The sequence below is a fragment of the Erythrolamprus reginae genome, chromosome Z (genome assembly GCF_031021105.1).
Source record: "Erythrolamprus reginae isolate rEryReg1 chromosome Z, rEryReg1.hap1, whole genome shotgun sequence".
Taxonomy (NCBI): Eukaryota; Metazoa; Chordata; class Lepidosauria; order Squamata; family Dipsadidae; genus Erythrolamprus; species Erythrolamprus reginae.
The window spans coordinates 25,987,620-26,005,535 of record NC_091963.1 but is presented as its reverse complement, the minus strand read 5'-3'; the positions used below and the strand labels follow the sequence as shown (position 1 = coordinate 26,005,535).

General features: G+C 46.6%; 1 protein-coding gene across 1 annotated transcript in view; it reads left to right on the top strand.

Annotated features, from left to right (window-relative positions):
• The window catches only part of CDK14 (cyclin dependent kinase 14), a 261,312-nt gene that overhangs the window by 206,963 nt on the left and 36,433 nt on the right, over window positions 1-17,916 (top strand). Inside the window, exon 14 of the mRNA XM_070729146.1 lies at window positions 2,371-2,514. Coding sequence (XP_070585247.1) covers window positions 2,371-2,483 — 113 coding nt within the window. The 3' untranslated portion in view covers window positions 2,484-2,514. The remainder of the gene's footprint in view (window positions 1-2,370; window positions 2,515-17,916) is intronic.

The following is a 17,916-nucleotide window of genomic DNA, read 5'->3' as shown; positions in this document are numbered from 1 at the left end:
ACAGATCCATTTCTGTTTCGTTTCTGAACGTCCAATTGGCCTGTTGGGCCATTTTTTGCTGTCCCTAGACTTCAGGAAGCTTTCCTGAACCCTGGGGAGATCGAAAAACAGTCCAATGGGCCTACTGGAAGTTTCAATTAGGTCTTTGCACCTGCGGGGGATGGTGCGCGAGGATTGTGCACATCCGCAGGAGAAGGGCATTGCAATATGGGTGTTGGTACACATGCTCTCGCATACGTGCCTACCTTTTTGGCACCCGATCCAAAAAAGGTTTGCCATCACTGACATATAGCATTAATACAGAGATATGTATTCAGAAGAAAAGGATTTAGGGGTAGGGATTTCTGACCAAGCAAGGAGTTCGCCCATAGGTTGCCCAGGTATGTTATTGTTCAGGTATTCTGCCCCATTTATTTCCCTCTGCAGGTCTATTACTGTAATCAATAAAGTGACCCATTTTCATCCAGCTTTTGTGTTCAAGTGTTCATTCCCTGTCCAGCGCAATGGGTGAACAGTGCTGTCAGGCGGTAGGGAAAGCAAGTAGGATGCTTGGATGCATAGCTAGAGGTATAACAAGCAGGAAGAGGGAGATTATGATCCCGCTGTATAGAGCGCTGGTGAGACCACATTTGGGATACTGTGTTCAGTTCTGGAGACCTCACCTACAAAACAATATTGACAAAATTGAACGGGTCCAAAGACGGGCTACAAGAATGGTGGAATGTCTTAAGCATAAAACGTATCAGGAAAGACTTAATGAACTCAATCTGTATAGTCTGGAGGACAGAAGGAAAAGGGGGGACATGATTGAAACATTTAAATATGTTAAAGGGTTAAATAAGGTCCAGGAGGGAAGTGTTTTTAATAGGAAAGTGAACACAAGAACAAAGGGACACAATCTGAAGTTAGTTGGGGGAAACATCAAAACATGAGAAAATATTATTTTACTGAAAAGAGTAGTAGATCCTTGGAACAAACTTCCAGCAGACGTGGTAGATAAATCCACAGTAACTGAATTAAAACATGCCTGGGATAAACATATATCCATCCTAAGATAAAATACAGAAAATAGTATAAGGGCAGACTAGATGAACCATGAGGTCTTTTTCTGCTGTCAATCTTCTATGTTTCTATGTTGGAATCTAGATACAAATGGAACACCCTGTCAGGCAGAATAAAATTACAAAGTGAAAAACAGTGGGAATGGAACTTAAGAATTTTTAAGAATGGAATTTTAAGAATAGAAAGGAATTATAATTTAAGATAGAAGGCCAACACCACAATTCAGAATGAATTCTACGGGAGATTGAACATTTTAAAGAAGACAGCTTCAGTTTTATTGGAGCAAATAGCAAGAGAGACAAAGAAAGCAAGTGATATGGTGTATGTTTCTTTAATGGTGTAGAGACAACAACACCAATAAGAGTAAGGAGCTTATGATGGGCTATAGAAGGAACAGATCAGATATCCAGCCTTTGCTTATCAATAGAGACTAAGTGAAGCAAGTGGCCAGTTTTAAGTTTCTGGGTATTATCATAGAAGAGGACCTGACATGGGGCACTCACATTGCAGCAGTGGTCAAAAGAGCCCAGCACAGTGTATACTACCTGAGACTTCTCAGGAAAAAACTCTGAAAAAAAGTTAGGCGGCTGAGAAAATCAGCTATAGGGATTTAATTAAGAATGATGGTTAGTGTTATATTGATAGAAATATGCATCAGATACGTGACGGATTCCTACAGCTTACTTTGGGGACTTACTTTCTGAAGTTTCTCTGTTGCATTTTGTTTTTCTTTAGGCAAGCAATGACAGTTGGTTGAAATTGCAGTACTTGGAATTACATGTTCTTAATTAGAATCCTGATATAATTCATGATCTTTGTTTTATGGAACATAATAATGATAAACAATGGGGTTGATCTTTTTAAAGATAACATTTCACTTAGTATTCTTGATCAAATTCTTATTTAAATATTTTAATTTAAATATTTAAAATGTTTAAGGAAATATTGAATATTTAAAATATTTAAGGAAAATTTGGATTAGAAAGGAATTTGGCTTATGCTGATGTATTGCTTTAAAGTTTGGTAGTGCATTCATACTAAACAATTTGAAAAAACTGATCATCATGAATAACTAGCATGCTAGTTCTGGTGATCTTTGCTGAAGACATCTGGGTTTATACCAGCTGCTTCTACATTTATTTCATTACATACAGAAGCCCTAAAAATGGTCTTTGAATACTTTTGTCTCTAGTATTTTTATGCTTTTTCTTCTTTTAAAATTGTTTGCATAGAAGTTAGCTGAGAAAGCAGTTTATTTTTCGTTTCTAAAACTTAGTCATCTGTAATATATATGAATTTTTTTTACAGTGTCATCTATTTTTTCTGTACCGAATGTAAGACTACAAGTGGAAGCTGGAGAAAGCACAAAAGCTTTTGGGAAAAATATTTATGGCAAAAGTCAATCACATGTAAAACACTGAAAAGAATTTTGATTTCCTACAAATAATTAAGGTAAATTTTGCTTTTAGTAATTTTTTTCTACTCTGTTCTTGACATGCAGGTTTTGAGTAAAACCCAACTTCTTAATATACAAATAAGAATTGCTTCTACAAGTATGAGTTTTATTTCCTGTTAATATATGAATAAAGATGTGTAACATCTTTTAGGACTAAGGGATCAAATCAGCTTTAAGATACAGATAAGCAATTTATAGACATGGTAGTCTCTCTCTTTCTTTCTTTCTCTTTCACTCCCCCCCCCCCCCGGTGTGGGTTTGTGTGGGTGTAAACGCACGTGCACGTTTGCACTCCCTAGATTTCTTTGTCTATCAGCCTATAGCCAGGCTGCTAATGATGTGCAATGAGATTGTTGTAAGATGGGAACAAAGCTCTCCTCACTTTCTCCCCCCCCCCCCTCAAGTGGTCTTGCTCAGATTGCCCTTTCTATTGCAAATAACAGCAGGGAAAGAATATTCTGGGGCGGAATTACCTAAAGGATAAGTTTAGTAAGAACCCAGTGTATTTATAAATGGATGTCTAAACACATTCGTAGGCAGGCCTCACAAATTATATGTGGTAGTCTTTAGGGTTTGAAGAAAACTCTCCTTTGTGCAGTTCACCTTTGGACGCTGCTTGGGCTAAAAAGATTGACCACTGTACTTTAGAACAATTGATTCTCCCCATTCTTTGGATTCGAGAACATATATATTCTGCTTACTATATTCTGCTTACTAAAGATGTTATTCACAGATGATTTTATTGTCTTCTGTCTTTTTATCATTACTATGTTCTATATTTATACCAAATTGCATATATACAATGAAATATTTTAGTTGCAAGTCTAGATATGTAATGTCAGAGGAGAAAACAAAGTCATGTAAGAATTTCTACCCTTAACAAATTCTAATTTCCAGGATTGGGAAGAGACAATACATACTAGTTTTGTCTGGTTTGCAACTCATTGAGCATACATAGAGACTTATGTTTCTACATAAGCCAGATGAATCTGAAATAGATGAAACCAGTCATGTACAGAACTGTCTCTAGTGGTCAGTATAATAAAATATATATTTTGTAAATATAAACACTCTCCAACCAGTGGTGGGTTGCTCCTGGTTTGGCCCAGTTCTGTGAATGGTAGCAGCGGCTGTGGGATGCTCCGCCCACCCACCCAGGACGCTTCTATGCATGCACAGAAGTATCATACTCAAGTGCGCATGCGAATCAGTAGCACCAGATTTTTGAACCTGCTACCGCCCCCAACACCCACATCATTGGCTTAGTATTATGCACTTTTTACTACTTTCATGTTTGAATATAAGTTAGTGTGGTTTCCAATCTATATTGGAGTCTACGGAGAGGGGCGGCATACAAATCTAATAAATAATAATAATAATAATAATAATAATAATAATAATAATAATAATAATATATATAGTGGGTCATATTTTGATATTTCTCTGCTCTATAGACTTTAGAAAAAGGGACGTAGTTTTTGTTCATATTGATATCCAGGAACAGCATCACTACCCAGTAGTAGTACTACCCAGATGTGAATACCGTATGTTTCAGAAGCCTATTTATACTGTAAATGCCTCACTAAAAGAAGGAATTCAGTTAGTTGTTTAGTTCCTTGGTTAAGGAAAAAATATCAATCATGCAATGTTTATAGGAACAGATGATATCAGATTATGAATACATTAAGCTATGCTATTACTGTTCTTTAGTTATTAATATAAATAGTCTTTTACTTTAATGGATGACAGTCCTAAATTGGGGCCTCGGGAAAATGTTGTGAATAGTAAACCGCTCAGTGGAGAAAAATTGTTTTTGAATATATTGTATTCATCTGTATTGTGATTAGCTAAAATATGAAATACTGTATGAACATTTTTTTTCAAGACTTGAATAAAATTCTCAGAACAATTTCTTGCATCGACAAAGACTTAACATTAAATTACAGTAACTTGGCCAAAGAGGACAATTTCATGTTACTGATTCTTTTTGAGATTTATCATATTATGGTACTTATTTCTAATTTATTAAATAGATTATGCAATTTCCATTAAAACATGTTTCTATTGTAAATATATTACATTTTTCCAAGTTTAATATATATTTAATTGTTAAGATTTATTAGATTACTAGTAATAGGACTCAGAATAGTTTTCAAGATTAACATAGAAACATAGAAGACTGACGGCAGAAAAAGACCTCATGGTCCATCTAGTCTGCCCTTATACAATTTTCTGTATTTTATCTTAGGATGGATATATGTTTATCCCAGGCATGTTTAAATTCAGTTACTGTGGATTTACCAAACACGTCTGCTGGAAGTTTGTTCCAAGAATCTACTACTCTTTCAATAAAATAATATTTTTTCACGTTGCTTTTGATTTCCCCCCGCCCCCAACTAACTTCAGATTGTGTCCCCTGTTCTTGTGTTCACTTTCCTATTAAAAACACTTCCCTCCTGGACCTTATTTAACCCTTCAACATATTTAAATGTTTCGATCATGTCCCCCCTTTTCCTTCTGATCTCCAGACTATAAATATTGAGTTCATTAAGTCTTTCCTGATACGTTTTATGCTTAAGACCTTCCACCATTTTTGTAGCCCATCTTTGGACCCGTTCAATTTTGTCAATATCTTTTTGTAGGTGAGGTCTCCAGAACTCAAATAAACAAATAAAAATTACAATAATTCATTTTAAAATAGCACAGTAACACTTTTAAAACAGCAACATGAATGTTTATACACAGAGGAGGATTATAAAGAGAACATTAAAAGTCTGAAAGAAGAAAAATCTTGGTTTGGACCTGAAAATTAAGGAAATAGATTTCAAGTAGATGGGAGATATGGATTATATTCCTTTACTGGAATTCACTAGACAGATTACTGAACAGGTACTTGAATGTCCTAGCATAAAAGGTAACACTTCATTTTATCACTATTTTAATATATTTCTCTTTTTAACTTTTGGAATAGAAAATCAAAGACAGGATAGACAATCAGCAATGACTGATTGTCTTACATGGACACCTGTGGGAATTAGAATGTTTTCTTATGTATATGAACAATGGATCTAAATTGCCATATATTATGGCTACTCCCTTTGCTCGCTCTGTTTTTGCAATGGCAATCTGGTTGCTACACTCTTACCAAGCAAAATTATCAGTTTTTTAAAATATTTTTTTTATTTTTTTCTCCACAATGCATGCAATAATACCTTAATTCATAACAAAATACACATAACTATACATTTCTATTTAATAAAACATACATCAATATTCTAATTTGTGTCTTTTATACTTTTATTGCCAGCTTGTTTTCCCCTTTATATCATATCACTCCCTTCTCTCTATCTCCCTCTTCTTCTTGTCTCCCACTTTCCTACTTACATTCTCTCCCCTTATTCCTTCCATTTACTAGATAAATGGTCAAAGCAATGGAAACTGCAGTTTAATGTTTCCAAATGTAAAATAATGCACTTGGGGAAAAGGAATCCTCAATCTGAGTATTGTATTGGCAGTTCAGTGTTGGCAAATACTTCAAAAGAAAAGGATTTAGGGGTAGTGATTTCTGACAGTCTCAAAATGGGTGAACAGTGCAGTCAGGCGGTAGGGAAAGCAAGTAGGATGCTTGGCTGCATAGCTAGAGGTATAACAAGCAGGAAGAGGGGAGATTATGATCCCGCTATATAGAATGCTGGTGAGACCACATTTGGAATACTGTGTTCAGTTCTGGAGACCTCACCTACAAAAAGATATTGACAAAATTGAACGGGTCCAAAGACGGGCTACAAGAATGGTGGAAGGTCTTAAGCATAAAACGTATCAGGAAAGACTTAATGAACTCAATCTGTATAGTCTGGAGGACAGAAGGAAAAGGAGGGACATGATCGAAACATTTAAATATATTAAAGGGTTAAATAAGGTCCAGGAGGGAAGTGTTTTTAATAGGAAAGTGAACACAAGAACAAGGGGACACAATCTGAAGTTAGTTGGGGGTAAGATCAAAAGCAACATGAGAAAATATTATTTTCTCCACTTGCACTGCTTCGGAGAGTCCAATCATGGGTTATACTTCAGCCTTGCTGGAAGGGACTGAGTTAAAAATTAGCATAAATAACTGGTCCAACCCCCTTGCTGCCCACTCTGGGTCAGTCTAAAAAACTCAGTCATAGTGAAGGGACACATGAGTTTTTCTCCTATGTTTTCTTGTTGTATTCTAATTAAATTGTCTATTAAATTTCCTCCTTAACGATGTCTTTTTCTCTTTTTCTCCTTCTTTTCATTTCAGGTACATCGAATTTACAGTCACTTTCGAGGATCGGGCACCCTACTCTGTGGAGTATTGCCTGCACCTTATTCCCCAGGTCGGAGCCTCTTCCCTGCGCGGGTACTGCTCCTAGGACCGGGAGTCGCTGAAGGAGGGGGTCCCCGGCCTGTGAGGCCATACCCCATAAAGGCGACCATCGCGGCTTACCAGAGCGATCAGAGAAGAACGGAGATCGCAGGAAAGGAAGAAAAAAAGCCGCGTTTTAAAATTCCCGCCAAGACCCGAGCTCACGGAGCCGGAGAGCGGAGATGTCCCCTCGCTTACCTGATTGATCAGAGGAGAGCGGTGATCGTCGGAGGGAAGAAAAGCCGCGTTTGAAATTCCCGCCCAGATCCGAGCTCACGGAGCCGGAGAGCGGAGATTGCGAGCAGGCCGGTCACCAGACGGCCCACGGGGTCGCGGATCGCGCTGAGGAACAGGAGAGGCGGAGATCAGTAAGGGAAAGCCTCAACCAGGATTGGCGAGAGGGCTACCTAGTAGGCCGCCATCTTGGGTGTCTTCATGGTCGGTCGGGCTGCCGGCCGCCATCTTGGATGTGTGATTGACAGCCCCAGACACCAATGAATGCAAATATTGCCCAGGATATCCTGTAAAATTCAGGAAAGGGCGGTATTCAAGCTGCGGTAGCCATTTTTGGGTGAGTCAGCTTCTCTAGAGCTCGCACAGTTGCTGCTATTTTCCTCGTGCGCAATTACCTCTCAACAGCAATGGCTGAGGTACCTCAACAGGGGCCTACAGAACCCCCCGTCAAAGCTAAAGAGAAGTCTCACACTTCTAAGAGTAAATCTAAGAGCACGCAATCCTCCTCTGCCTTAAAAGAAGCAGAAAGACGTATTAAAGCTCTAGAGGATCAGCTAGAAGCTCAGAAACAAGCCCCAGGGTCACATGCGTCTGCAACTCCAGGTCAGTTGGCAGGTACATCAATGGGGGCCACCTCCCCGAGACTTCCAGAAGGGATGGGGACAGCCACTGACAATGACTGGTCACCAGATAGATTTGGAGGCTCAGCACAGGTGGCAGAGGTATCAAGGCCTGATTTCGCCATGCCTTCAACCTCATGGCACATGGCACCACAACTTCCGCCCACAGCCACATTCACACCGACGGCAGCTGGGCTCCGCTCCTCCCCGGACACTTGGCAACGCATGCCCCCAGCACTGCAGGACATGATTGCCTCTGCGTACTCGCACGGCATAGCAGCTGGAGTCCAGCAATACACTACAGCTGCTGCTCCCCCTCCATCTCCTCAACCTACGCCTGCAAGGCATAGAGACATATGGGCAGCTCCTGCTCCTGCCTCCCCGGCTCATGATTCATTCCAGGAGGAGGCAGCCTTCAGAGGGGGTTCAGAGCCAGGGGATGGCCTATCGGAGGACGAATATGCACCTCCAGAACCACCAGCATTTGCGGGCCTTTTCAGGCCATCCATCTTTCGAGTCCTTCTCAATAAGGCAAGGATGGCAGTGGCTCCGGGCGCAGCTGACAAGACCGCAGACCCAGCAGTTGCCCCCCAACCTGCTAACAGGGTACTGTCAGAACCACAGAAGGAGGCAGATTTCATTCCTGCTCCCAAGTTATTCCTAGACAATATTAAAAGGCCGTGGCAACACCCGGCAGGAGCCCTGGGCCCAACAACCTCTGAGCGGAAATTCTACGCATTTGACCCAGAACTTGAGAAATTACTAGACTTTCCATCCATTGATGCCCCAGTAGCAGCCCTGGTGTCTAATGCACTAGTTCCTTCCGAGATGTCAGAGGGCCTGAAGCCTGAGGACCGAAGGGCGGAAGGGCTTATCAAGAAATCCCACCAGATGTCTGCATGGGCCCTTAAAGCAGCCTCAGCGGCTTCATTTTTTAATAGAGCTTCAGTCATATGGCTCCAGGAGATGCTCGCGAAGCTAGGCCCTGAGGAGGGCCGCCTCAGGCAAGACCTAAACAAATTGCTGGCTGCAGCGGAATTCTCTGTGGACGCCACCCTCTCTGCATCGCGGTTTGCCTCGCGAGCCTTGGCAACAAACCAATCGTCTCGCTGGCTACTCTGGCTCCGCACGTGGCAGGCAGACGCTAAATCCAAGTGGCGCCTTGCCTCAGCTCCCTTCGATGGGAGCAAGCTGTTTGGGGAGGCTCTTGATAACGTCCTCATAGAGGATAAAGATAAGAAGAAGGTCTTGCCCAGAACCTATAGACGGCAGGACAGACGTACGGCTCCCTATTTCAGACGTCAACCCTTTTGGGCGGAGACTTCCGCGACTGCACCCCAAGCCGGAAGGTCGTATACCCAGGGGTCCTTCTCCCAATCCTCCTACAGAACAGACAGGAATAACTTCGGAGACAGAAACAGACAGTTTCAACAGTCCAGGAGACCCTTCAGAGGCTCCAACAGGGGAGGATATCGCAGGAACAAATGACTCCATAACCATAGGAGGACGGCTGCAGCATTTCGCCACCTCCTGGGAGTCTATATCTGCAGACACTTGGGCTACAACTACAATAGCCCAGGGCCTCACCATAGAATTTCTTCAAACACCGCCAAGCCGATTCTTACAGTGCCCAACTATTCTCAACTCCCACAAGCGCAACCTCCTGCACCAAGAGGTCTACCACCTAGTAGACATAGGTGCCATAGAAAGAGTCCCTATACATCAGGAGGGTCAAGGGTACTATTCCATTGTATTCATCGTACCCCAGGCCTCGGGGGGCTGTCGTCTCATACTGAATTTAAAACAATTGAACCTGTACATCAGATACCGCAGGTTCAAAATGCATTCATTAAGAACAATATTAGCAGCAATCTGTCAGCGGGACTGGCTGACATCCATAGACCTCAAAGAGGCATACCTACATGTCCCGGTTCATCCGGATTACAGAAAATACCTTCGCTTTTGCTTCAAAGACCAACACCTTCAGTACAAGGCCATGCCCTTTGGCCTTTCATCAGCCCCCAGAACGTTTACAAAACTACTGGACATTCTCACCGCAGACCTCAGGACCCGTCCGCTATGCCTCATGGCGTATTTGGACGACATCATTATACTATCCAGCAGCCCCAACAAGGCACAGCACGATCTGACGGAAACCATAAGGACCTTAGAGACCCTAGGCTTTTCTGTCAATTATCAGAAAAGTCATCTTACTCCAACCAGGTTTTTACCACACCTGGGCACCTATATAGACACCGTGAATGGCAAAGTCTTCCTGTCAATAGACCGTCAGACCAAGGTACGAACCCTAGTTACAGAACTACAGCGGAACAGAACAGTACCACTCTCGTTTCTGTCCCAGTTACTGGGAGTATTCATATCTTGCATAGACATTGTACCTTGGGCCAGGCTCCATGCCAGGCCCTTGCAGTGGTTCCTCATACCATTTCAAAGGAACCGAACCAACCATTCCTCGAGACAGGTGACAATCTCCTCAGAGGTGCGCCGCTCGCTCCCATGGTGGAAATCAGCAGCTCTTCTGCAGGGGTCTCCTTTCCTGTCACATCAGGAGATCACCATTACAACCGACGCAAGCCTCTTGGGCTGGGGCGCCCACTCCAGTGCGGGAGTAGCCCAAGGACTGTGGAGTGCAGCGGAGCTCGCACCCCCAAACATCAATTTCCTGGAGCTCAGAGCGGTCCACCTGGCGCTACACCACTTCGAGCCACAGGTGAGGGGACAGCATGTACTAATCCTCACAGACAACGTGGCAACCAGGGCTCACATCAACCATCAAGGGGGCACGAGGTCCGGTTGCCTCATGCGAGAATCACAGGCTCTGTTCAGGTGGGCAGAAATCCATCTTGCATCCCTGAGGGCAGAACACATATCGGGCGTCTCGAACACCCAGGCGGATTGGCTCAGCAGGACAACCATCGATCCCGCAGAGTGGAGCCTGGAGGTAAGCCTTTTCCAGGAGATCTCTCTCAGATACGGGAGCCCGGAGGTGGATTTATTTGCCACCCATCTGAACAGTTACCAAGGTTTTTCTCCCGTTTCCCTACACCGGGGGCAGAACAAATAAATGCACTAAGCTGCCCGTGGCCGGAGGGACTGCTATATGCCTTTCCTCCGGTTTGCCTGATTCCGAGGGTGATAAACAAACTGCTCCAAGAACAGGCAGAGATACTTTTAGTGGCTCCGTACTGGCCCAGACGTCCATGGTTCGCAGACCTGATGGACCTCTCCATCTCCCCTCCTTGGAGGATTCCACATCACAAGGTAGCCCTGACACAGGGATCTGTGTTCCACCCGGAACCCCAATGGTGGAAACTTGCCATGTGGCACTTGAGGGGGAGAGACTGAGAAGAGAACTAGTGCCAGACAGAGTAATCAACACCATTCAGGCATCACGTCGTCCATCTACGACTCGTATTTACCAAGCAACCTGGAAGGCCTACTGCACCTTCTGCAGGGCCCAGAACCGGGATCCTCAATCTCCCTCGGTGGTCCAGATCCTAGAGTTCCTGCAAAAAGGTCTAGATAGGGGTTTGGCACCCAATACCCTACGAAGGCAGGTGGCCGCAATAGCCACTATTCTCAAAATGGGCTTCTCCCGGCCTATTTCACAACATCCTTGGATTCGAGACTTCATTAGAGGGGCAGCGAATATCCGACCTCCACCAGTACATCGCTTCCCCACATGGGACTTACCACTGGTGTTGCAGGCCCTCACGGAACCACCCTTTGAACCACTGCGTGAGATACCACTACAACTCCTATCCCTTAAAACAGCGTTCCTTACGGCAATCACGTCAGCAAGAAGGGTCTCCGAACTGACAGCTTTATCGGTCAAACCGGATTTATGTGTTTTCCATATGGACAGGGTGGTCTTACGACTCGACCCTTCATTCTTACCAAAGATAAACACGGTCTTTCATAGATCACAAGACATTATCCTGCCAGATTTTTGCACACATGGGTCGCACCCATTGGAACTGCGGTGGCATAAGCTGGATGTACGACGTGCCATCAAGATTTACATCAGACGAACTAGTACCTTTCGAAGGACGGAATCGTTATTTGTATCCTATTTCCCAGCATCCATGGGAAACAAGATATCACCAAAGACTATTAGCTGTTGGATCCGTTCATGCATTGTCATTGCATATAAGTCACGACACACACCTATACCAGGGGGCATCACTGCTCACTCCACGAGAAGTGCTGCCACTTCAGCAGCCTGGGCGACCCAGGCACCGATCGAGGACATTTGTCGGGCGGCGACCTGGACAGCCCCCAACACCTTCATCAAACACTACCGCTTAGATAAATTTGCTTCTACGGAAGCAGCCTTTGGGCGCAGAGTTTTGCAGAGAGTATGCAAGGAGACTGCGTCCCTGGTCCAGTCATAGTTCCCCCCCCCCCCTAATTGGTTGATCTTGGGTATATCCCATGATTGGACTCTCCGAAGCAGTGCAAGTGGAGAAGAACCGTTGCACTTACCTGAACAGTCTTCTCGCTGCACTGCGAGGAGAGTCCAAACCCACCCGGCAGTTAAGCCCAGGGACACAGGGTTCCTTGATAGTTTGGTTTACAGTTCAGTTAATCTGGTTAATAAATGTTATTTGTTTACTATCACTATGACTTCGTTTTATTATAAGACTGACCCAGAGTGGGCAGCAAGGGGGTTGGACCAGTTATTTATGCTAATTTTTAACTCAGTCCCTTCCAGCAAGGCTGAAGTATAACCCATGATTGGACTCTCCTCGCAGTGCAGCGAGAAGACCGTTCAGGTAAGTGCAAAGGTTCTTACTGAAAGAGTAGTAGATCCTTGGAACAAACTTCCAGCAGACGTGGTAGATAAATCCACAGTAACTGAATTTAAACATGCCTGGGATAAACATATATCCATCCTAAGATAAAATACAGAAAATAGTATAAGGGCAGACTAGATGGACCATGAGGTCTTTTTCTGCCATCAGACTTCTATGTTTCTATGTTTTCTACTTCCATTTCTCCCTATTAATCCTTCCTTGAGTTGTCTAGCCACATTCCATCTTATAGTTAACAGACAGGTAACTTATGTTCCTAAATCCATATAATTATCAGTGCATCTGTTAAATTTGTATTTTTCCCATATCTATGCATATATATGGAAAAAATACAAGTTTAAGAGATGCACTGATAATTAAATTATATTCCTAGCTATATTAATTTCTATCTTAATGCTGCCTCCTCAAGTATCTAATTTGTCACATGGATCTTCTATCTTCAATTTTCTATTTTCCTTAATCAATGTTACTTATCTTCTCTATATAGTCATTTTCTAACCAATCATAAAGTTTGTTTGTTTGTTTATATTTGCATGCTACCCACTTCTGAGGGACTCAGGGCGGCTTACAACAGTAAAATAATAAAATAATATAAATTAATTAATTTACAACATTAATAATAATATAAAACCCTTACATCTTGTCAATACACTCATACCATATCATACATTCCAATAAAATCTTATTTAGGCTGGAATTAAGAGATGTCAGTTCTCATGGCCTCTAGGCCTGCCGCCAAAGCCAGGTTTTCAAGGCTTTCCAGAAATCCAGTAGGGTGGGTTCAGTATGGACCCCAGGGGGTAGTTGGTTCCAGAGAGCCGGAACCACCACAGAGAAGGCCCTTCCCTGTGAGACCTACACTCGACACTGCTTAGTCAACTGGACCTGGAGAAGCCCAACCTTGTGGGCTCTAATTGGTCACTAGGAGGTATGTGGCAGGAGACAATCCCATAAATAGTCTGGTCCTAAGCCATTGAATTGTGTCCGTAGACCAATTGGAAGCCAATGCATCACACGGAGTGTGGGTGAACCTAGGTACAACCACAGCAGCTCATGCAGCCTCATTCTAGACTAACTGAAGTCTCCGAACACTTTTCAAGAGTAGCCTCATGTAGAGCATTTTGCAATACAGTGATCCCCCGTTTATTGCGTCCCCAACCATTGCGAACAGGGTACTTCGCTATTTTTCAACCCGGAAGTCAAAATACCATCTACGCATGCGTGCCGGGCACGCATGCGTAGATGGCAGCGGCTTCCCTGGGTCTTCCCCCTCTTGCTGGCGTCAGCGAGGAGTTTCCCCACCGCCCACGCAAACTCCTCGCTGCCGCTCGCCCGCCCTTCGCCTGCCCACGCCGTTCGCTCCCCCCTCTTGCTGTCGGGAGGGCGAGAAGCCCTCCCCAGCACCCGCTCGCCCGCCCTTCGCCCTGGCGGAGAAATTCCAGCCCCCACCTGGTCCCGCCCGATCCTCCTCCCTGAGGCAGCTCGCCCTCCCATGGCCGCTTCCTCCACCCTCTATTGCAAGCCTCTCTCCTCCCATATTCTGCCCCCCTCCCAGCTTCCAAGCCGCATTCGCCTTCCTCCGCCACCACCAGCATCCAGCTCCCGGCCAAGCAGCCAGGAAAGCCGAGCCGGGCGTGGCGGAGAACATCGGCGCGGGAGGCAGGAGACGGCCGCCGTCACCGCCATACGCGGCTCGGCTTCCCTGGCTGCTGCTCCGGTCGCCCGATCGTCTCCTGCCTCCCGTGCCGATGTTCCCTGCCAAGCCTGGCTCGGATTCCCTGGCTGCTTGGCCGGGGGGGGGGCTCGGCCGAAAGGAGCTGGAGACGCAGAGCTGAACACACCCCTTCATCCCCAAAGGCCGGCCTTTTTGTCTGGGAGGGAAGATGACGTGCCGGTGGCACAGGGGCGAGGGGCGGGAGGCAAATCGCTGCGTCTCCAGCCCCTTTTGGCCGAGCCCCCCCCCTCCGGCCAAGCAGCCAGGGAAGCCGAACTGGGCTTGGCGGGGAACATCGGCACGGGAGGCAGCTTCTGCCGGACATGGGCAATGGGCGGGACAGAGAAGCGGGGAGAATCAGGAGGCTCCTTTGGCAGCTGGGGGCTGCCTGGCTTTGTTGTTTTGGCTGCAGCGGGTGCCAGGCAGCCTCCAGCCGCCAAAGGAACCTCCTGATTCTTCCCGCTTCTCTGTCCCGCCCATTGCCCATGTCCGGCAGAAGCTGCTGCCTTATTGCTCTTTGCCGGCGGGATGCAAAGTGCTGGGGTGGGAGGGTGTCCTGACAGCTCCCCCACCCATATGCTTCGCCTCCCGCCGGGCAAGAGCGCTCGGGTGGCAACTTCTTCTAGATACGGGCGATGGGCGGGACAGAGAAGCGGGGAGAATCAGGAGGTTCCTTTGGCGGCTGGAGGCTGCCTGTCACCCGCTGCAGCCAAAACAACAAAGCAGGGCAGCCCCCAGCTGCCAAAGGAGCCTCCTGATTCTCCCCGCTTCTCTGTCCCGCCCATTGCCCGTATCTAGAAGAAGCTGCCACCCGAGCGCTCTTGCCCGGCGGGAGGTGAAGCATTGGGGTGGGGGGGCTGTCAGGACACTCCCCCACCCCAGCACTTTGCATCCCGCCGGCGAAGAGCAATCAGGTGACGGAAGGCAGCCGCTTGGGCCGAGAGGAGCCGGCCTTGATCCGCCAACGCGCGCTACGATCTTCCGGGCCAGCCAGGCTCAGCGGATCAAGGCCGGCTCCTCTCGGCCCAAGCGGCTGCCTTCCGTCACTGAGCCTGGCTCGCCCGGAAGATCGTAGCGCGCGTTGGCTGCAGCGGCGAGCGATTTCGCCGCCGGTGCAGCCAACGCGCGCTACGATCTTCCGGGCCAGCCAGGCTCAGCGGATCAAGGCCGGCTCCTCTCGGCCCAAGCGGCTGCCTTGATCCGCTGAGCCTGGCTCGCCCGGAAGATCGTAGCGCGCGTTGGCTGCAGCGGCGAGCGATTTCGCCGCCGGTGCAGCCAACGCGCGCTACAATCTTCCGGGCGAGCCAGGCTCAGTGACGGAAGGCAGCCGCTTGGGCCGAGAGGAGCCGGCCTTGATCCGCCAACGCGCGCTACGATCTTCCGGGCCAGCCAGGCTCAGCGGATCAAGGCCGGCTCCTCTCGGCCCAAGCGGCTGCCTTCCGTCACTGAGCCTGGCTCGCCCGGAAGATCGTAGCGCGCGTTGGAGACAGGCTTTGAGTTTTGGCTGCGGGGCGAGGGAGTTAGGAAAGTCCTACTTCTCCCCCCGCAGCCAAAACTCAAAGCCTGTCTCCTGCTGCCCGGTTTAGCCAGGACACGAGCGGCGAAATGACTTGGAGGAATGGTTTCAGCTTCACATTCCTCCAAGTCATTTCGCCGCTCGTGTCCTGGCTAAACCGGGCAGCAGGAGACAGGCGGTGGGCTGGGAGCCGCAGGCGAAAGGAGCTCGGGCATTGTTCTCCGGACCCCGCCCGCAGCCTGGAGAGGGAAAGGGCCGCCGCGGGGCTGAGCGGGCGGGGTCCGGAGAACAATGCCTGGCGCCGCGCTCCGATGCCCGAGCTCCTTTCGCCTGCGGCTCCCAGCAGCACTTTGAATCCAGCAGCTTCTGCTGGATACGGGCGGTGGGTGGGACGAGCAGCGCGGAAGCCAGGGGCTGTGGCAGCTCGCCCCCCCATCGCCCGTATCCAGCAGAAGCGGCGGGATTCAAAGGGATTCAAGGCTAACTTCTGCGCTTGGCTTGAGGACTCAGCTCGGAAGCTGCACGGGTGTTTTAAAAGGTCTCCGCCGGCATGGGGGGCTTCCTACCACCTCCCGAACCCCCAACTCGGGTTTGGGGGGGTGCTAAGAAGCCCCCCATGCCGGCGGAGACCTTTTAAAACACCCGTGCAGCTTCCGAGCTGAGTCCTCAATCTTCGGCTCCTCGCTAGCGCTGCGGAAGTAAAAATACCATCTGCACATGCGCAGATGGTGTTTGTACTTCCGCAGCGCTACTTCGCGAAAACCCGCTCGTTGCGGGGGTTCCTGGAACGGAACCCTCGCAACGAGCGGGGGATCACTGTAATCAAGCCGTGTAGTGATAAGGGCATGAGTGACCATGAGCAAAGCCTCCTTTTCCAGATAAGGCCGCAACTGGTGTACCAGGCAAACCTGGGCAAAAGTCCCCCTGGCCATAGCCGAGAAACGTTGGTGAAGCCTCAGCTGTGGTCCAGGAGGACACCCAGATTGTGTATGTTTTCTAAGGAGGTTAAAGTTTTCCCCCTCCAGAACCACAGACGCACAGATAATATAGTCCTTCAAAGGAAATGCCTGGAGGCACTTGGTCTTCTTGGGGGTTAAGCTTGAGCCTGTTGATTCCGTCCAGATTCTTACAGCCTGCAGGCACCGGCACATCACATTGACTGCTTAACTGAATTGTTCACAGAATTGTTGTTCTCCCCACTTCAAGAACTATCTGACAGCAGCACCAACAAAATTGAACCACACCAGACTGTATAGTAAAAATTCTGTGACTTCTTGTTTACATATGACAGAAACCCTACTTTAAAATCAGGACAGTCTTTAGTTCAATAATCTCTGCTTTTCCTTGCCAAATAAACAGAATTCTAGAAACTCCTAAAAGATATGCAGTTGTCCATTTTCATGTATAGTTTCTGACAGCTGGCATTTTCAGTATGTTGATCAGTATAGCTACCCTGTTTCCCCCATAATAAGACGTCTCTTGGTAACAAGCCCAATAGCGCTTTTGAATGCATGGCAATAAGGCCAAGCGCTTATTTCAGGGTTTAAAAACATATAAGACATCGTCTTATTTTGGGAGAAACACAAGGAATATAACAGTTCATTCGTGCACCAATATTTCTTTCCCACCAATACTAATTCTGCACAATGATAAAGATATGTTTTTAGTATCCACCCCATCTAAATCCTAATTGAAGTTATCTAGGGAAATGTTTTTCATACAAAATGAGGACCGTATGACTCAGGATTTGTTTGTTTGTTTATTTTTTTATTTTTTTATTTTTTTGGTTGGTTGGTTGGTTGGTTGGTTGGTTGGTTGGTTGGTTGGTTGGTTGGTTGGTTGGTTGATAATTTGATTGAATTATATGTCTCCCCTTTCCGAGGACTCGGGGCAGCTTACAACATACAAAATTTGCCACCTATTTATAATTATTTGGTATCCCCCCCACCCCCCGAATCCTGACAGTATCTCTATCATCATCTTTTAGAATAGACTTGTTTATTTATTTATAAAGCCCTTCATGGCACCGGACCAGGGTATCTACGAGACCGCCTTCTGCCACACGAATCCCAGCAACCGGTTGGGTCCC